The 27,526-nt window shown below is 17.7% G+C and overlaps 3 protein-coding genes and 3 pseudogenes across 3 annotated transcripts, besides 3 other annotated features; all 6 read right to left on the bottom strand.

The window, feature by feature from the left end:
- Window positions 1-201: 201 nt before the first annotated feature.
- PmUG01_08063200 lies at window positions 202-1,089 on the bottom strand (annotated as a pseudogene).
- Window positions 202-1,089: a sequence feature (Plasmodium exported protein, unknown function, pseudogene).
- A 1,674-nt stretch (window positions 1,090-2,763) lies between these two features.
- PmUG01_08063100 lies at window positions 2,764-3,575 on the bottom strand (annotated as a pseudogene).
- Window positions 2,764-3,575: a sequence feature (Plasmodium exported protein, unknown function, pseudogene).
- A 3,684-nt stretch (window positions 3,576-7,259) lies between these two features.
- Window positions 7,260-8,029, bottom strand: PmUG01_08063000 (Plasmodium exported protein, unknown function; the record flags this gene model as incomplete). The annotated part of the gene is made up of 2 exons (XM_029004783.1): window positions 7,260-7,805; window positions 7,943-8,029. The coding sequence occupies 2 exons, from the start codon at window positions 8,027-8,029 to the stop codon at window positions 7,260-7,262; spliced, it is 633 nt and encodes a 210-aa protein (XP_028861438.1).
- Window positions 8,030-12,349: 4,320 nt separating this feature from the next.
- On the bottom strand, window positions 12,350-13,308 carry PmUG01_08062900 (fam-l protein; the record flags this gene model as incomplete). The annotated part of the gene is made up of 2 exons (XM_029004782.1): window positions 12,350-13,093; window positions 13,222-13,308. The coding sequence occupies 2 exons, from the start codon at window positions 13,306-13,308 to the stop codon at window positions 12,350-12,352; spliced, it is 831 nt and encodes a 276-aa protein (XP_028861437.1).
- A 6,069-nt stretch (window positions 13,309-19,377) lies between these two features.
- Window positions 19,378-20,188, bottom strand: PmUG01_08062800 (Plasmodium exported protein, unknown function; the record flags this gene model as incomplete). The annotated part of the gene is made up of 2 exons (XM_029004781.1): window positions 19,378-19,974; window positions 20,102-20,188. The coding sequence occupies 2 exons, from the start codon at window positions 20,186-20,188 to the stop codon at window positions 19,378-19,380; spliced, it is 684 nt and encodes a 227-aa protein (XP_028861436.1).
- Window positions 20,189-23,078: 2,890 nt separating this feature from the next.
- On the bottom strand, window positions 23,079-24,122 carry PmUG01_08062700 (annotated as a pseudogene).
- Window positions 23,079-24,122: a sequence feature (fam-l protein, pseudogene).
- Window positions 24,123-27,526: the final 3,404 nt, after the last annotated feature.

Here is a 27,526-nt window from a genome sequence, read left to right as displayed (position 1 = left end):
AACAAAAAATATTATGAGTATTTTAATATATAATTATATTTTTTTTTCTCACTCTTCTGTATTAATGTACATTTTTATATTATAGGTTGAATCATAATATTTTATTAAAAGACTTTTTTAAGCTTATAATTTTCTTAAACATAAAGCATATCTTTAACAGTTAAATGAAAACCATTTTTTAAATCATTATATTCATTATAACTAAGTTTTAACTTTTCTTTTTCTTACATCAATTACATATTTTAAGAATTTTACTAGCGTATAAATAACCATTGAAACACTTAAAATAGCGAATGATAATGCAATAAACTTTACGTTTTCACGTATACTATGTGATAAACTATTTGTATCGGTAATTGGAATAAGATCCTTCCATGTTCCGGAGAAAAATTGCGCTAAAATATATATTACAGATGCAGTTAAAAAAATTATTACTGGTACAGCAAATATCAAAGCTGTTTTTATAAATACAGAACGTTTTAAACTTTTTTTCTGCGTATGATCTGTACATTTCCTATATTTATATATAGTACAAAATACCCTGTATAATAATTTTTCAAAAAAAGTATGTATTAATATATGTAGTTTACATATAACGGATGTACATTTCTTAACTAATGATTTGGCTGCAAATTTTGAATTATATTTTTCCGTAGATGCACTTCTTTCACCACAATCTGATTCACCAACGTATTTCTTATTTTCTAAATAATAATTTTTCTTTAGGTCTAATTTATATTTGAATCCCAATTGATTGTTTTATTCTTAACTTTTGATAATATTCTATTATTTCTTGAATTTAATATGCTACTTATACAGTTTCTATAGTATAAAGATTTATCAGAATTGCACTACAAAAAAAAAAAATATTATGTGTATATAATGTGATATATTTTCTTACACTTAAAGAAAAATTTCCGTTAAATACATATATATATATATGCATACATATATAACGTGAATATTAAAAATATAAAGGAAATTATATGGATGTAATAGTGATACCAAATTATTAATATAAGAGTAAAAATTAAAAATGATAAATATTATGGTTTTAACGGAAATAAAATAGTTATTTTTCCCCTTCATTTTTCCATAATTAATTGTTATAATATATTTATTTATGTAAGAAAAAAGGCTTCATATTCGAGAAACGTCGTTGAAAAATATTCTTTTTCATTTGTTATTTTAATTTATCATATTTCTTTTCCATAAATAGAATCAAATTTTTTAAATAAAACAAAAATATAAATAATAGAGAAATGTCAACACTATAAAGGCGTTTCTAAATAACTCCATTGAATTTATTTATAAAAAAATTCAATTAAAATAAATTTGGTAGAAATAATTTTATTAATAAATCTACTAATATATATATAAACTATTCTGATTCGTCTAAAAACAAATATTAAATGCTACTGTTAATTAACTTAAGAAAAAAAAAAAAAGATTTCCCATTCTTAAAATTTTGTTTTATATATAAAAATAAAAAAAATCCGATATAAATGATCACATTAATATACATCGGAAATATAGCAATTGAAGTGTCTAGATTCGTATAAATAAACGTAGTTTTGTACACTTATTAAAAGATCTTAAATTATATGAATATAATTCCTGTAATATATGAAAAAAAAAAACTACATATTTTTGTTATTGTAAAAATTATAAAGTTCCATCTGATACATACTTGAATCTTTAGTATATTCATGCATTTTAATTGTAGAGGTTTCATTGGAGGATTAATAAACATACAAACTTTTGTATTTTAAAAAGTAAACTCAAATTATCTGTTTATAGGTTTTGGCCATATTAATATAAGTATTACATGATAATTTTAATATAATTTAAAAATATATATTATTTATTATCGTTAAAAATTAATACACTATATGAGTTCACTTATATATTTTTTTATTTCTTGTTAAAATATTGCAAATTATAAGTTATATAAAAATAATAATATAAAAAAAATAGAAAAAAGAAAAATATAAAAGTAAATTTAATGAAAAATATTCTTACCAATTATGAAATATAAAAATAAATTCCAAATAAAATAATTTTACATTAAATAATTTTAGAGAAACTAATTCAAGCTATATAAAATATCCATTTAATAATTTATAAGTAAAAGAAGAAAAACTAATATCCAACATTTTCATCCATTCCTATTTTTTGCATTTGATAACTTCAACTAATTATAAAAATATTATATATTAAATAAATTATTTTAATTATAATTAATTAATTGGTACTAATATATCTAATTAAGTTACTTTTCTAAAAAATTATTAATTGAAAATAAGAGAAAAGAATTATAATAATATTTAATATAATATATAGCACATATTACTCTGGAACACTACATAAATAAGATAATAATTTTTTTATTTCATGCTTTCATATTTTTTACATTTATGTAATTGCACCAAATGAACGTATTAAGTTCCTTCAAAAGAATATATTATTATGGGAAAAAAATTTTCGAAAAACTATAAATAGTGTAAATAATAAATATGTACATTTTTATAGTTATATATAAGTGCATGACATCTATCTAGTTTAATATAATAATGAAAACAAAACAAAACAAAAAATTTAATTCATAATTTCATTAAGCTAATAGTAAATCTTCATTATTTACAAAAACAAAAATTTTCCGAAACCAATGTATTCATTATATCTAGTTTTCTATTTCTTCTCCCCCTACTTCTATTACATAATTTATAAATTTTACCAGTATATAAATTACCATGAAGATACTCAATATAAATAACGACAATAAAAACGCTTGCATTCAGATTTTGTCATAAATCCTTGAAAAGATTGACTATGTTGCCCCAATAATGATGTACCTAACGGAGGACAAACTATCAAAAGTAATGAAAGTACTGTAAAAAAAATTATTGATGGTAGAGCAAAAGTTAAAACAGCACTCTTACACGCTGAAAATTTCAAATTTTTTTTTTGGATAGAATCTGTACATTTCCTATATTCATATATTGCAATAAATCCTTTATAAATTAATTTTTCAAATATTTTATCTATTTCTACAAATGGTTTACATAATACATATATGCACTTCCTCAGTAATTTTTTTCCTCAAATCCTGAATTACATTTATTTTTAGTTCTGCCCTTTCCATGTATTCCGCTCCAGCATTATTACCATAATTTTTTAATTGACAATTTTTTTTTTTTTTTTTATATCGTTATATCCATTTCTAGGTAAGTTACGTTCTAATGAAACCTTTATTTTTTCATTGTTAAATTTTGATAATAATCTATAAGTTCTTGAATATAATGATATATTTTGAATAGTTTTCATATCTAAAATTTCACCAAAGTTATGCTACAAGGAAAATAAAATGTTTTAATTTTTTATAGTTTGATATAATTTTCTACGCACAAACTAAATATTTTGTTTCAGTTGATATATGTGTATATATAACATGAATCATCATAAAATATGGAGAAATTTTCTGCAATGTTATAATTATACCGCATCACAGAAATAGTAATATATCCAAAAAAAAATATAAATATAATATTTTTATCTAAAATAAAAGATATCATTTTATATTCATTCCAAAATTATTTTGCTTAATGTCTTTAAACATGTTAATAATTTACTATATATTTACAAAATCGTAATAAAAATATTTTTTCATTTCCTTTGTTATCTGATTTTATGCATTGAAAGAGTAATAAATTCAGAAAAAAAAAAAATAAAAAGAAAAATTTAAAAAAAAAATAATATAAAAAAAATTTTAGTAAATATTTCAATAAATTTACTTATTAAAAAATAAACATTAATTATAATAATTTTTAGTAGCCCTAATTTTTAATAAATGTTAAAATATATTTACATTTTAGCTTCTTAACAGAGTAATACTAAATTTCATTGTTAATACATTTCAAACAAAAAAAATAAATAAAATAAATTTTTGGTTTCCTTATGATTTTTCTTTATATATAAAACAAAACAGTTTATGTGATAAGAATAAATATATTATCACATAACATTAATATAATTATTATTTTTTTGATAAATATCCTGTAAATAACATCAGTAATTTTTACATATTTTTTTTTCTAAGCATTAATTTTTATTTAAAAAACGTAAATTTCACATATATAATATAATTACAATGACAGAAATGTAAAGAAAAATAAAAAAATACAAATTTTTTTTTATCGTATAAATTATGATCCAAGATATGATAAATGCCTTTGAATATGTAAAAAGCTTAAACATTCTTTTCGTAAAAATATGATTGTAAGATGTAATTCAGATACAAAATTTTGGTATTTAAATAACACAATCCAAATTGCTGAATTTAAACATTTGTAACATATTAATAAAAGAAATATACAGTAATTTATATATAATTTAAAAAAATGTATTTATTTATCATTACCAATAATGCATACATTAACTGTGATAATTCAGTTATTTATAAATATATTTTTTTTAGTTATATTAAAATATTATATATTTAAAAATTCTGCGGAAATATTAGCGTTAATAAAAAAATGTAAAAACGTATTTAGCAAAAAAATCTTTTAGTAATTTAGATAATTCAATGGAAATTCCAAAAATATATAACGTAAAAAAAAAACGTATAATAATTTACATTTAAAACGTTCTATAAGTTATTATATAGTATATATACAATAAACATATAAAAATTTTTAACATATTAATTTTTTTCCGAAAATTTTAAAAAAGGAAAAAACTTGTTAATTATTTTTTATTAATTTATAAAAAATTCTACCAAATTAACATATTTAAGTATAACCATTATTTATGTAATGTATATAAAATAAATGAGAAGCTATATTGAAATATGCTAGAAAATTACATATAAGTGTATATCAATATTTATTCGTTTTCTATTTTTCACCTATAGTCTTGAGTTAATTATGAAATTATTAAATATTAAATATATTATTTTAATAATATAAATAATAAATTGTTACTAATTTTTTTAATTAATTTAATCTCCTTAAAAAAAATAGTTTATATAAAAACAATATAAAAAAATTAATTCATTATAACCGCTATATATAGTATTACTCTAAGAAAAACAGTATTAAAATAAGGAATTTATGTATTTCACGATTTCATATTTATATAATGTATAAATCTATTATAAATATATTTATAATGAATATTAGTAAGATAATTAGTCCTACACCTTCGAGAGATTCTTACGTTATCATATATTGCATATTTTAATTTATATAAAAAATATAACGTATTACCTTATTTATTAATACTATATCTTATTCAGATTACTTAATCAAAGAAGTTAGATAAAACTATAATCTTTTATCTAATCAATAGTTTTTAAATCATCATGTCAAGTATATGGTTTGACATTTTAGGATTATTCCTTTTTCTGCTAAATTTTATTTTTAAATGATATATTTATTAAAAACATTTATATCAGTCATAATTAATTATACACTTTCATCTAAATGGAAATATCATTTATAAAAAAATTTCAATTTTTAGCTAAATAAATATTCTTCCATTGAATAAATGGATATATCACACATTAATAGGTTTATTTCATAAATATTTATTCATATGTATTTTTTGTATATAGGAAAATATTTTAATTAATATATATATATGTATATATTAATCCATTAATTTTTTATATCTTTTTAATACGGCATCATTTATAGTATTCATTTATCTTAATTAAAACCTTTATAATAGTAGTTCATGTTTTTTCTAATATATACCGTTATTAATATTATATAACGGTGGAGTATAGCTTATTTTATTTTATAATTTTGTTTAAAATAATATGATGTCATAACATATATATTTAAATTCAAAATGTTATTATATTACTGTTTCTTTAAGTAACATTTTTAGAATGATCTTTACTGTACAGAAATTTGTTCTTGTTCATTACTCTATTACTGCTAATAATTCTATTAAAACTTATCATTTCAGGATTCATTTGCAATTTTTCTTACAGTGACATATTTTTCATTTAACTATAATATATAATTGGTACTTATTTTTATCATTTAATTTCCTATGGCTAAAAAATATTTAACAAATTCATAGTTGATACGGTTTTATATATAATTATTCAATATAATCATAATCCAAAAAAAAAAAAAAAAGTCTACTAAATTAGACCATCATAAAATTAATGATTCATTAATTATATGTAACAAGTAGAACTAATATATGTAAAATAAGATATTTTATTTACTAAATATTTTGTTTTTTTTTTATGTATATATGTTATTAAGCGAACTCATTCAAAACCAACTAAAAAAAAAAAATTGTATGTTATATTATATAACAGAAAGTAATATTAACTATATAATATACGTAATAATAATATGTAAATTTTAATAATATTAATAAGACAATTAGAGTTTATATCACAATAAAATTGTTAATAAAAGAAAAAAGCTGTTTAAATTTATTTACTACTATAAAATATCCTAAAAATAATTTACGCCTTTTTATACTTTTATAAATTTTAAGTATTAACTAAACAAATTATTTCATAATAATAAAAAACATCAAAAGAAAAAAATAATTAAAAGTAACTACTATATATATTATTTTAAAATTCTCACATAAAATAATTTATTATGTTTCAATGGTTTCCTTTTTGAAAATTTATTTTTAGCTTACACAAAGTATCTTTATATTACACGTCAATTTAGACATAAAAAATTAACTCTATTGAATCTATAATTAATTAGTTTTGTTTATTTAAACAAAATAAAAGATATAACTATATAACTACATTCAAATTTCTTGAATTTTCATATTAATCAAAAGACACATTTACTTTTAATTAGATACAAATAATACACTATTTTAATTACCTTATCAAACATTCATTTAGTTGAGTACAAGATAAAAAAATATGAACACTATATTTTACAGTAAAAATCAAAATTCACACATCATGACAACAAAATAATATAAACTGTTATTTTCTATATTAATTTTTAAGCATATATAGTATTTTTCATAAAAATATAGTTATATACAAAATATATACGTAAAACACAACAATTTATTAAGGATTAAAAATAATATAATAAACAAAGAAAAGGAAATAATAATATTCAAATGAACAAAGCAAATATTAGCGTCTATTTTGTTTATTGCATATCAAAATGGTCAGCTAAGAGAAGAACCATCGTTCAAATAAAAGCAATTAAATGTATACTTATTATTTATGTATATAAAATGGGAACTTATAGATATTAATCTTTATAAAAGCCTACTTGACGGAAAGAAGGATATGCCGTATTATATATATCATCTTTTATACGTGTTAACTTTATATATGTTTTAAATTTTTTGTAAAAATAAAACATACTTAGTATAACTATAAACATGAATATCACAAATCCTAGAGTTGATAAATGTAAAGGATCAAATAACTTTAAAACATTTAAATAATTTAATTTTTCTAAAACAATTAATAGTATTCCAAGTAATATATGGAAGCTAGCTAAAACACAAATCTGAAATACTTTTTTTTTCATGCTTTTTCTTAAATACTTAAAATCAGCATTTGCCATATAACTAACTAAATTTTTATAATATATTTTGTCTAGCTTTCTATTTTTTACTGTGATTGCCGTTTTATTATTAGATGATTCCTCATTTTTGTATTCTCTATTATTTTTCATTTTTTTCTTTATGCATTTAATATTTGAATGTTTTTCCTTTTTATGTGCCGCCATCATTCGACACAATCTCACATCTAATTTTATAATAAATTTGCTATTATCATATGTCAATCTCTGATAAGGGATCGAAAAAAAAAAAAATATTTGTTATTTAAAGAAATATGTAATATCTTGCTTAAAAAAAAGAATTAATAAATATAAAATTTAAAAAATATGGGAAATATAAATATAATTTAATAATATAATCATACCATATCATTGTTAAAATGACATATCCAATATAAAAGGATAAATACCGCAGTTTTAATTAATAAATATTGCACAAAATTTTGCTCCATGATACATATTCTTGATATTTTAATATATTCAGAATGAAAAATAATTAGCAATTCTGTAATATACACCAAATATATAAGGATGCAACTTTCAATATTTTATTTTTGTTTCAACATTTTTTATATTTTCATAAATTCGCACTAAAATGTGAGAATAATATATTGCATAGTATAAAAAAATTTAATTTAAAAAAATAACTTAAAATATTTATCATTATGTTTTTTATAATAAAGTATCTCCAATTATAATAATATAATTAGTATTTTAACTTAAATATCCAAAATATAAAAATTAATTATTTAGCACTACAGTAATTATTAACGTATTATATGGAATAATGAAAAAATAAAATAAAAACATTTATTTCGACATATTTTTAAATATTGTTTCTATTTATCATATCAAACATATATAATGTGGAGACTAAATAATAATATACATTAATGTTTTAATTATAAATTTAAAATATATATTGAACTAGTCATGCTAATTTATACAAACTTTGTCATATAGTTGTTCACTCATATAATTGAGGGTAGTTAATATAAAATAATAATTAAAAATTAATATTTAAAAAAACAATTTTCCATTTTAAAAAACTATAGGTTATTCCGAAATAATTATATTTAAATTAATATATGCATAAAATATAATATATTATTCTAAATATTTTTTTTCGTAATACATAATTTCTGAAAATTTTTATAATATAAAAAGTTTAAACAATAATAATTATTCTTTTATCATAAATATATAAAATATATTGTTCATTTTTTAGAATACATTTTAATAATGACCAATAATATATTATGAATTTATTAATTCACAATAATTTTACAAAATATTCATAAAACAAAAATTAATATTTATATTTATGTATATAAAAATGAATATATCTTAAAATAAATTAATTATCCTCTGCATGCAGTAACAATAATTTCAAAAAAATTTCATTCTGTATATCTCTAAAAATAAAATTTATATATATAATTTTTCTGTTAATGTATATAATAAAATGATAAGAAGCTCCACAAAAATTATCGTTAATTATTTTTTATTATGAAAACTTTCGACAAATTCATAGTTAATTACTTGGTTCCTTATAAAAACATACTATGACTAAAATATTTAAAGAAAAAGAAATTCAGAATCAAGTTAATATTGTTTATCGAAATTCATTTAGTAAATATAATAATGCAAATCCTATTATTATTGTTAATTATTATAATCAATACGAGTAAAATATTTAAAATATAATAAGAACAATATATTTTTTCAATAATACATGAAAAACTTCGTAGTTCCTTAAAAAAAAATTAATAAACAAAAAAGTAAAAAGAATACGATTATATTTAAGCTACAATATTTTAATTACAAAAATAATAACACGGTAATTAACATAATAAAATTATTATTCCATAACATTAGTTATATATAGTTATTTTATGAGCTAGAAAAGTATATATTTTGTTTACTTTCTGTATTTCATTATATGGTCTACGTATATTTGGATTCATTCAAAACATACATTTTTAAAAGATAATCCTCAAACTATTTTAATAATTAGTAAGAATTTGCATATTGTATTACATTATGAGATACATTTTAAATGTATATATCACTTATACTATAAAATGATTCTGAATACTTATGTTTTACGTACATTAAACTTAGAATAATTTAAAATATATAAGCTATTTTCTTTCTTTTATATATATATATATTATATCTAATTTATTATGTAATTAAATTTTAAGTAATTTTACTTCTTAGATATTATATTTAAACATGAATATACATTACCATGATTAAGTAATAATTATGTAATAAATATATAACATTACATATAATTGAATAAAATTTTCTCACGTGCACTAACGTATGCATATGAACTGAACTTTCAATTTTTCATTTTTTTTATATTCTTTTTTTTTTTTTTTTTTTATTTCTTATAGTAGTGCTTATAAGACAGTGCAATGTAGTTTTTTCATACACATAAGTTAAAATTATGTTTCGTACTTAACAATTTTATTTTATAATTATCTTATATTATTCAGATTCATATGAGAACTAATTATTTTTATTTATTGAATTACATTAAATGTTCTGAGTAGCGATTATGTTATTTTTTATAAATTCACACTGAATCATATATAACAAAATTGATTATTTAATCATATAGAACAAAATTTAAAATATACTTAAATTACTATGATTATAAAATTTTAATGTTTTAACTTCAATACTCATTCCCCAGCTAAAATATAACTTGCTTATTGCATATTAAATTATCATAATATCACACTTTATTTTATTTTTTAAAAATATATTACTTATAATTTAATATTAAAATTTATATTACTTTACATCATATAAAATTTCAAAATCAAATAAAATTAGATGCTCTATTTTTTATCCTGAACAATAATAATAAAATTCATTTAAATATTATTAAAATAATAATGTTATAAAATATTTTTGTTTTCAGTGATGCAGTACATTTATTTAATTCAATTAAGCTTATTTATAGATGATAATGCATATTTAATAAATATATTTTATAATTTAATTATAATATGTGTAACTGCAGTTCTAATATTTTTTCAGTGGTAACTTAAATATTAATACAAAATAAAAATTCTTGCCATCTGAAATTAAAAATTTTTTTTTTATTAAATTCCCTATTAGCAATATTTTCATTTAACACATGTCGATTATGCGTATACACTAGTCTTATATTCTCTACGTTCTTACAGTACATTAAAAAAAAAAAAATTTATATGCATGCGTAATTTTATTGACTAAAAATACTATTTAAATGTAAGAAAGTGTAATAACTAAAATGTATATTAATTTTATATAATAATTATCATTTAAATCTTTAAAAAAGAATATTTAATAAATGAAACTTTTTCATTAATATAACGAGCAAAAATGTTCATGGGAAACATTATGTCATTCACTTATTTAATCATACCTCATAAAAAAATTAGAATAATTATCTAATGATAACTTCATAAAACTTATCTAACAACAATAAATATCATTAGTTATTTATTAATTACAATAAAAAAAAAAAAAATTTTATTTTTTAACTTTTATTTCACTTAATGTGTGTTATAAACACAAAAGAAATAGAAATTTCCTTTATAAAATATTATAATTCTATACAATTTTAGTACAGTAACATAGAAATTAATATACTTTTGTATAAATATAATAAATAGAATAAATATATAAAGAAATACCAACACATTATTATATTAATGGTAAAAATATAATTATTTTCGTTACCATTAAACATAATATAATTAATATAGATATATGTAAAACTTTTTAATATATTATATATTATAAAGAAAAACATAAAATTTATACATAAAATATATTAATATATGATTATATTTAATCCATTAATTTTATATTTTAATAATATAATAATATGCATATTTAATTTATTTACTTATATAATTTCAATATAGCAAACATTTAATACATTTTTTCAAAAATGAATTAATACAACAATTCTATGTTATTTGAACCATTCATTAGATTGAAAGGATAAATAATTTAAGAATTTTTAAATAATTATAAATGATTCATTTCTAATTATGATATATTTTTGTTATATTTTTATAACTTTATATTTATATCATGCAAAAAAAACTAATAGTACATTAAAAAAATTTTGAAAAATATATCTAATAACATATTTCGTATAAAAAATATGTTATATAATAAATATTAATTTTATTCTTTAGTATATATATATACATACATATCAGTAGAACAAATATATTATATTCCTTACATTATATACAGAAAAAGACATATTTGTTATTAATTTTAAACTAATAACACATTTTCTTTATAACATAAAAAAAAAACACAATTATTTTAGACTAGAACAACATACATGTAATAAAAGTTACCATTTTTTATTTCAAATATAAATTATCACACATTAGTAAAATAATATATGTAGCATTGTTGTATATATAATTAACTCTCAAACATATATTTTTCATATAGTTCTACTTAAATACAAAAATGCATTTATGAAACCATAATATATACTTGATTCAAAATCATTCATTATAATACAATTTAAAAAATATTAAAACAATTGCAATGTTAAAAAAACTAAAAATTTAATTTTTTTTATTGTAGTGTATCAGAAAAATCATGTGTATATAGGTAAATTTACAAAAAAACACCAATATATATATAAGTTTGATAAGTGTAAAAATTAAAGATATTACATTTTTTTTTTCATATTAAAGACTTCTTTGTAAGTTGAAAGATATCTGTTATAACTAATTTTACCTTTTCCTAAATTTAATTTTTTCAAATTTTTTTACTTTTTTATGGTAATAAATAATTCCTGATATAAGAGTTATACCAAATATAAAGAAGAGTACGCAATATATTAGAAAATCAAAAAACGGTGTTATATAAAAATCTTCACTACTATTATTACCATTGGTATACTTGAAAAACGAGCCTACAGCGGTTTTCAAATAACAGTGAAACTTCGTCATTATTGACAGACCTAATGAAAATCTCAATAACTTATATAACCCCCTCCTAAGGCCACAATTACAAGTAAAATCTAATATTAGTCCTAATGAGAACAATAAAAACAATACTAAAGGCAAAGCAAACCGTAATCTGTATTTTTTAATTATTACTTTTTTGTACAACTTATCACTAATTGTTCTGTTGTTTTTAAGAAAATCCTGATAATCAAGTTCCTTGAATATCTTTTTCTCCATATGAGAATATTTTTTTGTTTCAAACGTACAAGTTTTATTTTTCATATGTTTTTTATGACCTCTTGTATTTCCTGGTGAACTTCCATTTGACTGCTTCATTTGTGTTTTCACACTTTCTTCATTATTACATATATCGTTTCTAATATTTAATCCAATATTTGGTATTTCTTCTTTTGTACATATAAAATTTAAATCCATATTATGTGTATACTTTCCTAGTAATCTATAATTCCTTGTTTTTAGTATTTTCTTAATCTCGCAGTACTTATCCAATGATATATTGAACATGCTCTAAAAAAATAATATGTAAATATTTGTTATTTAATAGTATAAATAAGCTAGAAGGAAAAAAAAAAGTATTAACAAAAAAAACAGAAAAATATTAGTATTTCAAATATCCTTAAATAATATTATCATACAACATCAATGTAAAAAGAACATATCCAAGATAAAAGGATAAACCCAAAAAAATTAATAAATATGATTGTCTTTTGTTTTTTTCCCATTATATAGATAATTAGTACTACAATTTAATCAATATAAAGAAGTTAATAATATTATAATATACATCTAATAATAAAAAGCAAAATTCTTTTTAAAATTCTTTTTTTATCATTGCTCCTTAAGTACGTAAAAAATATACATAGCTATAATATACTTCAAAACATCTATGATACAAAAATAAATTTAAAATGTATTGTATAATATTTATCATAGTCATAATTAAGAAAAACTAACTTTTTTTAAAAAGAAATAATTTGAATTAACTAATAAATATTTATAATATCTAATCTAATTATTAATATAGGAAACTAATTATATAATAATTTATTTGTTGTTTTCTTAATAAATTCTGAAATAAATACTTAAATACTTTTTATATTTGAATATTTATTTTATATAGTATATAGAATGTAGAGAATACATATATTATATATTCCTGTATATATTAAAATAATTACTTATGTTAAGAAAGCTATACCATATTAAATTTAAATTTTATAATATTTATTTTATAAAAAGTTCTAATTTTGAATGAAATATTGATTATTATAATAATACAATAATAGAAATAATGAAGAAAATAAATATTTTTTTTAATTTAATTATAAAAAATGCATTAATTCATCCCTAAGTAGACACAATTTTTTTTTAGTGTATAATATTTTTTTAAAGGAAATATCTAGCGATCTACCTAATATATGAAGAAATATATATTCTAAAAAACAAATAAGGAGTAATTTTTTATTGTTTTACTATAATTCCTTAATATTGCTCCTTTAATTAAGTTTAATTTATATCACTGTTTCTGAATTAGAAATCCCTACATTAATTTACATAATTTTATATATTCTCTATTAATTAATTATATATATTTAGAAAAAATATTAAATAAGAAAAAAAAAAAAAAAGAACTAGAATCAAAAATGGTATAGAAATATTACAAATAATTTTATTAATTTAAAAATATATAAAATGAAGTAAATTTACAAATAATTATAGTATATGCATGATGTAATATATACATAAGAAATGAAAATGAATAACAATATATTTTACTAATATATATGGTTTTGTAATTTTTCTGCTTATAATTTTAGAAGGAATATATATTTTTTTTATTTATTCTTTTAAAGATACATAATATAAGGAACATATTTTTTTGGCGATGCATAATCGATCGACGCCAATATATAAGTGAATAATATTTTATGAAAAATACTATTAAAATCATAAATATATTATTCCTACAATATGTTGTTCGTTCTATGATTTTTCGAAGAGAATGATAATTTTAAAATTATTGTATATATACCAAAAATTATATTAATCCTGTAAAATATAACATTATAATATTCTCCTTAACAAGTATTTTTTTCGAATTATAATTAAAAATTTAAAAAAGAAAACAAATAGCTAAATTTATAACATTATTTTTAAATTATATAAATTTGCATAATTATATTTGTATTATTTTAATGTATATCTAATCTACTTCTTACAAGAATGATAAAGAATCTTATTTAGCTTCATTTAGTTTTTCGCACAATTTTTTTGTCTTAGTTTTTTACAAGTAATATTACTACATAAAGAATATGATAACCTATTTTTAATATAACCTATTTTTTATATTTACAAAAATATAAATATAAAATAAACTATGTAATTTATTTTCTCTAAAAATTAATCTATAAATACGCTTTCTCAGTTTTAGAAGAACTGCTTATTTCTAAATATTCAAAATATATAATTCAATATAGTACAGAAATTAAATATTCTTATATAATTCTTTTAAAAAAAAAAAAAAAAAAAAAAAACATATATATATTATTTAATATTTCATTATATTATATATATTTTAAATGTAAAATGTATACATCATAGATTACGTATTATATTATATATTAAGAAACTCATTTCAAATTTTAATAAGTTTTTCTTATTAATAATACTAATTTTGTAAATACTATATTTTAGAACAAATGTTTATTATTATTGAAAAAATATTCATTATCATAACAGCAAGATAGTAATAATAGTGATTTAAAAAAGTAGAATTTTACAAAAATTATGTATTATATTAATTATAAAAATAGAATTCTTTATGTTATATTATGTGTTTAAAAAATCATATTAATAAGATACCTAACAATATATATAAAAATAAATATTTCTACAGTAATTAAAAAAAAAGAAAAAAATAATTATTCATTTTTGTAGCATAATTTTGAAAATAAGAAAATTTAAATAATTTTAATATATATCATTATTTGTCAATGAAATTCTTTTAAATTCATGTAATTAATTTCTCTTTGCTGTTTTTTTATTAAAAATAAATATTAAGTAGAAATATATATAGTAAATAATAATGAGTAAAAAATGGATAAAAAATATAATTTCCTTAAAAATATTTAATATGATTTCTTCAGTTCTAATGCATATCAAATGAAATAAATTTAAAAATAAGAATAATTTACACGATATAATATATACATAATAAATAAAGTATATTTTAATATAATATGTTTTCTAGTAATATTATTCTCATTATATTAGATAGAATATATTATCTTTTTATTTATTTTTTTGAAAATTAATAATATCAGGAACAAACGATAAGGTTATAAATTAAACAATGATCATAAATAATTAATATATTATTAAATATAACTTTAAAAAAATATACTATTTCTTAATAATTTTCTATTTTATGTATAGTAATCTTTGGTAAGACAATTATTAATATATCATATACAAAGAAACATATTGTAATCATCCAATAATAAAACTTTATATTACTGTTTACTTTAATAAATATTATTCTTTAAATTAACCAATTAATAGAATTAAAAAACTATATAAAAATATAGCTAAATTTAAAAAACTATAATTAAATTACAAAAAAAAACATTTAAATTAACACTAACATGCTTTTTTCTTTTAATATATATATATATATATATTATTTCCGTGACATAATATACTCAGACATTTAGTTTCTTTTATATTTGTTTCTGAATATTGCTATGTCACATTTTTAAGTACAGTTAGTGTTTTTATATAAATTGTTCGCTAAAGCATTTTTTATATTCATAAGAATATTCATATAACTTATAAAGTATATTAAAAAATTGAACCTTTTTTATAGTAAAATACTCTAACCCTTTTACCTATAAAGCAGATTTTCCTATTTTAACCATATTCATTATTTTTTAATACTATTTTAAGACTTTTTTTAAAAAGTAAATACATATTTGTATAAATTATTTATTTTTTCCAAAAATGTTAAGTCATATACCAATAGATTAAAGTTTTAGGAGAATACTTTATAGTTTCATTATTAGATATATATAACATAACTGTATTTTTCTTTTTTTCTTTTTTTGTATGTATCTCAATAGCCTTTTTCTACTTTTTCATCGTATATATTATATATTTAATAAATTATATTATTATTAATACAAAATTACAAAGTTAATAAAGGATCTATATTAATTTTCTATTTCTACTATATAATTTTTATATTTATACTAGTTATATAATACCATAGGTACAAAAAATAAAATATACATGTTCATATTTTATTGAAAATAATATAAACTTTATTTAGATTCATATATATTTTATGGCGAAAACTTACATTTTGCTTTCCTACAAAGAAAAAATATTTGAATTTTTATCCTTTTCTATATTTTCAAATATAAATTATCTGTTTTATTGTGTCTAAAAAGTGTTCATAATTCAATTAACACGTAATGCCTTCTCATCTATGTTAACAAATGTTAATAATTATATAACACTAACATAAATATATATGTTATACAAAATGAAATAATTTATGTATACAATTTGATAATATTTATTATATATGTACTTCTAGTAAATATCATATTATTAATCGAAAATTTGTACACTCCTTAAAATATGTTAATGAATTAAATGAATCTTGAGAATCCGAACGATATGCCATTCTACAAATATCCTTGTTCGTTTGTTTAATTCAGCAAAATGAAGCCACTCCTGATACTTTTGTGTAAGAATTTATCTTTTTATTTTCAATAATTACATTAACATTTATTACAGTATTTTTCATATTTTTCCTTTTTTCTAGCACTATAAATTATTTTACTCAAAGGTAGAGTATTCTACGCATTACTTTTAAAATGTTCCTACAAGAAGTTCCTGTTTTAATAATGTTGTATATACTAATATAAAAATTATTTAATACTAGTTTATATCACTTGTACTTATCTTCGACATTCAATAAAAACAAATATAAATATATAATGAAAAAAATTCTGCTATACGGATAAATGATTCTGCAAGTTATAAGCCAGTATTATGCTAACCACACTTATTATAGAACATATACTTTACAGAATTACTATTTATAAATGCTCAATAATATATGTCTTTGTACATATAAAATAGAATCCTGTATATTGTAAATGGTATTTATATTAAAAACAATAAAAAAAAAAAAAACATTAGAATAATTTTTTTAATAACACTACAAAAGTAATAGTATATGAATATGATTCTAATAGGATTATAAAAAATTCATATATAAAGATTAATGTATAATGTCTTACTAGATACAAAAAAAATATGTTAAATTGAAAGACAAATATTTATAGTTTCATTGCCAACAAATAGAAATATTAACGTATATAACCCAGACAACTGAAACAAATGGTAAACATAATTTTCATATATATTACAATTCATAAGGAAGAGTACTGCATTTACTAAATCTAAATATATAAAGTTTTCACGCGTATACTGAGAACATAATCCTACATTTATTCCTTTTTAAAAAGTATATTTTATAGATGTATTATTATACGTCTCTTCAATCGTATTATAACGTATAAAATTAATAAAATTAAAAGGACATAATTGTAAATAAAGCACAAATGAAATAAGCCTATATTCATTTTTATTATTTAAAAAAAAAATGTATTATTAGTATCAAAATATTGGTAATAATAAACATATTTTTGCACATTTTTAAATATATGTAATCATTAATAACACTACTTTTTTCACACTTGTATACAAAACTACATAGTAGTATAAACAGAAAAATGATGATTATTACGAAACAAAATAAGGTACATTACTACAGGAAGAGTTAATAAACGTTTAATCCTTTTTCACTGGTACGCTCATATGTGGCAGTTAAGAAAAAACAAAAATGGAAGTGGAATATATATTTATAATTCTTCTTTACAATATATATTCAAGTAATTTTTATACATTGAATTAAAATAACATTTTATGGAATCATATTATTTAGAATATTAATTTTTTATTTAGTTACGTTTATTAATGTTCCCGCAAATTATTTACCAAAAACAACTAACATATTTTTTGAAAAAATATGATACTGTTACACATTTATAACTAATAATTTAAAACCTTAAAAAATTTAAACAATCCTTAAAAATCATTTTGTTCCAAATACATATATTAATATATTTAACATAATAAACATTATATTACATATAAATTACAATTTTATTACAAAATTAAATAAATACTATTTATTTATTATATATTATTAAGAAAAGACATCTACATTTAATTTATAAAAATATCATAGATTCTTTTTTTAATTGAATGACGAAATAATCCTATTTTACTAAAAAGAATAAAGGAAATGGAAACAAAATAAGTGCACATTCTAATGTAATAACATGAATTTCCTACCAATTTAACACAATTATAATAAAAGCTGATTTTTTATGAATTTTATGAAACATACATATATTTTACAAACAAAAATATAATTAAAATAATATATATTGTATGATCGATGTATTAAATTAAACACAAGGAAAATATTAAAATACAAATTTATAAAATAAATCAATCAAATTCAATAAAGGTTATGAATATATATTATTATATTTTATATAAAAACAAATATGCAAGTTCAGGTGGTATTATAAAAATAATGTAACTTCATGTACTCTTCTTGTGAGCATAATATTCTTAAGAATGCTACATAACTATTTTTTGGAATTTAAAAGTTTTTTTTATAAATGAACCCTACCATTATTATAAATTTGTTACTTATATTTATTTATAATTCTATATTTTTTAATTTTTCTATAGGTATAAATAATGCCTAATGCAACAGATAAATATATCGCGAATGCAAAACCTAAAAAAATTATATAGATAAGATAAGAATATGCATTTCCTATATTAACTGTATCCTTTGACATAGTCCCTAATTTTGAATATACTAATAATACCAATAATAAAACTGAGGCAGGAATTAATAATAATTTTATCTTCTTTCTATTTATGGCTGTACACTTTTCCCATTCGGTCATTTCTTCGTTATTCTTTATTTTGTCAATGGAATGTAATACGCTGAATATTTTTTTTTCACAAAATACATCCGCTCTACTAGATAACGAACAATTACTACTTCTATGCACTTTATGCCGTATTTCTCTTTTTAATTCACTTTCTTTTAATTCTTTGTTTTGTGATAATATATCTTTTTTATTTTTAGATATATGTTCTTCATCTAGCACTTTATTATATCGTCCATCAAAATTTCTATTCACTGAATGATGTGCTAACTGTCGATTAGTAGTTAAGTTTAAATCTCTATCTAACTTATACTTCTCATCCAATAACCCATTGCAGCTCTTCTAAAAAAAAAAAAGTAAACATATTATTTATAAGAACATATGTTTCTATGCTAAGAAAATGTTATTTTTAAAGATAAAATATTCAGTAACAAAAAATAAAGTATTATACGAAATATTATTATAATACCAAATCATTGTTATAACGAATTATCCAAAATAAAAGAGTAAAGATAAAGATTTTAATAAAAATGATGGAATTGAAATTTTTTTTCATTGTATACATCATTAATTTTATTATATATTAACTAATACAAAAAATAACTATAGTTTTATATGTTGAAAATGATAAAAGAAGCCATTCATGTTTTATTTTATTTTTATTTATTTAATTTATTTTAAACTTTATAAAATGAATTATTATATATATACTTCATATATTTTTCACAAACACAAAATAATTTTAGAATTTAGAACAATTTCAATATAGATTATTATAGAAATAAAATTTAATAAAAATAAATGATAATTGTACATAATATTTAAATTAATTATTTAATAGCAAAAAGATTAAATTTTTTTTTATAAATTAGTTTAAAAAAAAAAATATAATACGAAGAAAATTATTAAGATGATATGAAAACAAATATTATTTATTCAGTGATAACATGTTTTCATTCATACAAAAGAAAGAACTGTACGTAGAAAATGTATACTAATATATATTCACACAATAATTATGAATTTTTGTGTTCCTTCTAAGAAGTAATTCTTATTTTATACATGTATTTTTGTATTACTCCACCTTCTAGTTAAATAAATTGATTATTGTTACCGTAAAAATAATAGAAAAAAAATATGAAGATAGGAAAAAATATTTTTTTTTTATCGTATATTCGTTATTATTTAACTACAATTTTTTCTTATATAAATTTTTATATATTAAGGAAATAAAATTTTTAGTTATTAAAAAATCTATGAAATTATGTATATATTTTTAAAAGTACCATAATAATTATCATATTTTTGTATAATAATTTTTACAATTGTAAAATTTGTATCTAATTCTAAATGAAATTTATTTTTATCTAGTGTAAATTTTAAAAATGTACAAATTAGCTTTTTTTTTTTTTTTTTTTTTTTTATATTCTTTTAAAAATGTAAAGAAATATATATTTTGAAAAATATTAATATATCAGAAAAAAAACAGAACGAAGATAAAAATAAAATTAGCATATAAAACAATTTTGTGCAATCCAATAATTTCAGAAATATTTGTAGCAATTTAATATAACAAATAAAAGTAACATTAACAATATAATTTTGTGATATACAAAAGAATAGATAAAAAAAAATTGAAAATTGGTATATGAAAGATTTAGTAATTTCTTTGATGAAAAAATATAGAAATAATTTATATTGTATTGTTTTTTTATAAATAAATAAATTACAAATATGTTTTTTAAACCACATGAATGTTTAAAATTTTTACATAATAAAAATTTATCTTAATATAAGTAAGATATTTTATATTTTATTTTTTTATTCTTTTTAGATTACAATACAGCTACTAATAAATAAAGAATTATTATAAACAAAATAATATTAAAACACATCATAAAAGAAAAAAAAAATATAAAGTAGAATTATAATATATATATATAATTTTTATGGAAAAAATATTTCATTAAAATATAATAATAATGAATAGTAACAAAAAAAAAAAAATATATACGTTCAATTAAAAATCTCACTGCAACATATTTATTTTGTGAATACAATATTTTTCAAATATGAGGGTCTCATTTTCTTAATTCCTAAGTACTCTTCTACAAGAAAAATATATCTATGTGTTATAAAATTGATTAAATAATACTATTTAATATTTGTGTAATTATTATTACTAAAACATGTATTAATATTATATTTTCACTTTCATTTGGATCTATAAAGAACCAAATTTAATAATGAAAATTACTCTAAGAACAGCTGCATTTGAACCTTATATATTACACCTATTTAGTTGAATATTATAAAAAAAATATAGTAACCTTTTTTATATATCTTATTAAAACTTTTCTAAAAAAGAGAAATAGTATTACGTACTTATAAATTACCAAAAAATATAATTCAATTTTTTACTTTCATTTTTTTTTTTAAATTATCTTAATTTATTGAAGAAATTACTAGTTATTTCAAACTATATGTATATTTTGATATCCAAAAAATGACGTTAACACTATAAACTATATATTTATAAATAAGATCAAAAAATATAACATAGGTATATATATTTATCTACTTATCATTCCATTATTTCACAAAAGAACATATTGATTCTCATTACACTTAGTGAAAAATTTCATTTATATAGATATATAATACATTTTTATAAGCGTATAACCATAAAAAATCAAAGATAAAAAAAGGAATAAATTACGAAACAATATCTATTAATATACAAGTTCATTTTATTAATTTAAAATTTTATTGTTGTAAAAATAAAAAATATATAATGTATATTAATAAATTTTCAATATATATATATTTAATTCATTCTACTAAAATTAAACTAACACTACAATTAATCACAATAATAGTATAGTAAATGTTTTTAAGTCCTAATTTAATTTTAAATATTTAGAAACAATAATTCGTTGAACTATTATGAATAATATATATATATAAAAAACATTATTTTATAATATATTTATAACTTCACATAAGATTTCAAAAAAAAAAAGAGGTAAGTTTATATAAAAAATAATTTTACAACAAATATATTTCATGATGCATTTCTCGTAAAATATTATTTACAGAAAAATAATTAAGTTTTTTATACTAAAAAAAATAATATATTTATATGTATAAGGATACAGAAAAATACATGACTGTAGTTCCATTAAATACAAAACAAGACACATTTATTTTTAATATAAAACACACAACGCATTTTCCTAATTAACTAATAATAATAATAATAATATATGAAAGGATAATGTTATGAATGTAGTATTTCTTGTAATTCAACTATATATGAGCACACGATTTCAATAAAATTATATGTACTTTCCTTTTAGATATATTAATTTTAACGCACATTTTTTTTTTATAAATATCTATTTAAATATATAAATACAATTATTAAAAAAAAATAATTAATTATACTAAAAAAAAACCTTAAAATATAAAATGCAAGGTATTAAAACATTTTAATTTACAAAAAAAACTAAGTCATAATTTTTTACTTTGTTTACCAAAAAGATCACGAGAAACTGTGTACAAAAATAAAAAAATAATAAACTGTGGGAACCTTTAATAAGCATATAACTAAATATGTTACTCTTATTATTCCACACTAGAAATGATTTTATAAAAAGAGACATATTATTTACTACATATTTTACTTTTTCTGCACTTAATTTTTTCATATTTCTTAGCGTTTTTATGATAATAAAAAACGCACGATATAATTGTGATACCTAATATAACGAACGGTACCGTATATATTAAAATACGGAACACTGGACCTAATATGCACGCATCAGTAACTGTTGTATCACTGTACAACGTACATGTTGGCCAAGAATCCAAAATTTCCGAGTACTTCCAAAAAACAGTTATCTTTTTCAACACACTTACAAATGTATATAATGGTCCCTCACTCTAATTTACTAATTTTTCTAAATGAGTTTTTTCAAACCGAAGTAAGACAATAAACAATCTTTACCTGACAAACCTAGTGCTAATTCTACTATGAATACTATCAAGAAAAACAAAAACAGCAAGGAAGGTAAAAGAACCTGTAGTCCGCACTTTTTAAATATAATTTTTTTATATATCCTATCACTCACTGCTTTGTTATTTTTAAGAAAATTCATATAGTCTAGTTCTTTAAATATTTTTTTCTTTAAATGAGTATATTATTTTGTTTCAAATATACAAGATTTATTTTTCGTAGCCTTTTTGTTCTCACTAGCATAATTTAATGTATTTCTATACGTTTGTTTTTTCATTGTTATAATGTCTTTTTTATTATAATATATATCTTTTTTTTCGCACTCTTCATTATGTGGTATATCTTCTATAAAAACTCTAATAAATTGATCATTATATCTCTTGCATTTTGCTAATAATCTACAATTCCTTAAACCTAATTTTCTAATAAGGATGCATTTATTCCTACAATATATATTATACATACATTGAAAAAACGAAGATAACATTTGTAATTTAAAGATAAATGATATCATCATAAAAAAATATTATTAACAAACATAAAAAATCAAATATAGGAATATGTAAAATATGGTTAAATAATATTATTATACCAAATCATTGTTAAAATGGATATCCAAGTTGAAAGGATAAACACAAAAATTTTAATAAATAAAAGTATCGTAATATTTTGTTTCTTGTTGTATAATCTTAATAATGTAATATATTAATTATATAATCAGTTAGAAATAATAAAATACACTGTTAATGACAAAAAACCATATAATTATTTATTTAACTTTTTTCTATTTTCATAAAAATGAAATAAAATATATATAACACTAGTTTTTTTACAACGAATTGACTGAAAATTAACTTTAGAAATATAATGTAAAGTTTTTATCTTAATGTTATATACGAAAAACTAAAATTTACTAAAATAATATAAATTGAATTATTGAAAAATATTCAAAATACATTATTTGTTTATTTAATATAACAAATTAATTAAATAACTTGTTTTTTGATTACTTTTAGAATAAAATATGTATATATATATATCATTTTTTAATTTTTTGATGTATTTCCTTGTTATAGTGTAGAGAATTGAAATAATACACTTCTATGCATATTGATAACATAATTTCTAATATTTAAAATGTTTTCTTATTAATACTTATAATATTATATACATTATACTTGGAAAACATTTTTATAGCTAATATAATATTGATTATTATAACAATATTATAATATTAATAATAAATGTAAAAAATAATACTACTTATAATTTTATGTATTATATTAATTATATTATTTACATTAGTTAGTACATGGGCATTTTCATTCTTATATTATCTTTTATATATTTCAAAAAACCTTTTACTAATATACTACATATCATAAGTAAAAATAAATGTTTTATGTGTATAAAAAAAGTGATTTTTTATTTTTTTATAATTATTCTTGAAAATTATAATTTTTATTACACTTTAAATTATATCATTATTTCTAAAAGGAATGCATGTAAATGAATGTATCTAATTACTACTTTTTTAAATTAAATGTATATATATGTAAGCATTAAAAAATAAAAAATTTAAAACTTGTATAATATGTGCAAATATCAGAATAACCTAAATTAGAAAATAGGTTTATATAATTTTGTGAACAATAAAAATAAAAAAAATTATTGTTTCATTAATTTACTATAGTATATAGATTATAGCAATATTTATAAAATATAATTAAATCAAAATTACTTATATAAAAAATAAATTAATAAATATTGGTATCCTACTACTTATTGGAAAAGAAGAGTACTACACAAAATTAATAATTCCATACATTTAATTACTACTAAAATTAAATTAACATGAATAAATTTTGAATTTTTCTTAGAAATCGTCCGAGAACTGACCTTTGAAAAATAAATTAAAAATTAATATTATACTTATGCATTGCATATGAAAAAAATTCTTATTTTTTTACTTTTATTTTATTAAAAAAAATATAAATTATATATACGAAGGATTTACTAATAGTTAATATAAATTCTATGTATATTTATATATTCCTAAAATAAAATGAAAACTTAAAACATTTATAGACAACAATAAGATATATCTCCAATGCATAAATAAATACCTATACATGATTAAACCGTTGTATGAATTATAGATTTGTTTTAGTTTTTTTTAATGTAGATATAAATTTTTGTAGATATATGTCACATTTTTTGAAATTCACTACTATACATATGTAAAAAAAAGGATTTGTGCATACTATCTTTTGATATGTGATTCAATTTGATTCATTTATTTAATATTTTAATGACATAATAATTGAAAAATAGTATACTATATTTATATATAAATTTTCAGTTTAATATAAATTTAATTAAATATTTTAATTATTAATTAACACAATAATAAAGAACAATAATAAATTGATAAATATTTTTAATTTTTCATTTAACTGTAATGATATATAATCCCAATTTAGAAAATAATTATAGATGATATATATTTAACTTGCCTGTTCTTTTAGTATTTATAAATTCATTCTTTTATGATGCAAAAAAACAAAATTTATGATAGATATATTTAAAGGGTAAATCCAAATTAGTGGTTTTATAATTTTATACTTAATAATTATAAATAAAACCTAATAATTACTATATAATTTATATAAATATATTTTATTTATTATTACTAAAAGTAAATTTTTTAAAAATAAGAGTTCATTTATTTTCGTTATTTTCTATTTTTTTTTTTTTCCAAATATAAAAAAATTTATATCTTTGACAAATTATGCATATTTAAAAGAAAAAAAAATATATAAAAGTAAACATTGTATACAAACACCTTTAATAATTATGATAATTTAAAAGAATTTTAAATAAAATTGCCTACGATATAAGATATAATCGTTACGAAATGTTAAGGATAATATATTATAATTTAGATAAATATTCGATATATAGTTTTTTTCCTTGAAAATTCTATAAATGAAAGAAACAATGGTTTATATTTTATTTATATATAAATTTTTACTACGAAAAATAATATATTGTATTAAAAAAATCATACAAATCTAAATGAAATAAACATAAAAAAATCAAAAATATTATATATTAAATATATTTTTTTATTATGCAATAGTAAATTCTTATTAATATGACAAATTATATTACTGTTCTAAAAAATAAATTATAAATTAAAATAAAAATCATATTATATTTTTAATTACGCCATGTGATTCATACTATCCTGTGGCACTGACCTTAAAATAAGATAATTATTTTTTTATTTTATGCTTTTATATACATGTTAAATATATATTTATATATATTATAAATATAATGTATTTGGAAAGATAATCGGTTCATAACCACAATATATTCCATTACTTATCTTTCTCTTAATTTTCGAATATTACAAATTTCCATTTATACAAAAAAATATAAAAGTGTATTTTAATTAATAGTGCTGTATATTATGAGAAATACATAATGATACGAACTATTTATAAATATAACTTTTTATTTAATAAAAGATTTCCGCGTACTCATGTAACTAATTGAGATGTTTATTTTTAGCAAAACTTATTTTTTCCTATATATTTTTTTTTATTTTTATATCCAATAAAAATATTAGCGGCATTTTAAATTAATTGCTCATATTTATCCAAATATACGTATCATATATAAATAATTTAATCTTATTCTCGATATATTTAAGTTGTTACTAAATAAATATATATATCATAAATGATTATTATTATTAAATGCATACATATATATATATATATAACAACATTTACGCAGTTTAAAAAAATACTATATAAAACAAATAGGAAGATAATATATCAGAATATATTAAAATTTTATAATTCA

Source organism: Plasmodium malariae (genome assembly GCF_900090045.1).
Source record: "Plasmodium malariae genome assembly, chromosome: 8".
Taxonomy (NCBI): domain Eukaryota; phylum Apicomplexa; class Aconoidasida; order Haemosporida; family Plasmodiidae; genus Plasmodium; species Plasmodium malariae.
Note: the sequence above shows the minus strand (reverse complement) of the source record. Positions and strands in the feature narration are given on the sequence as shown.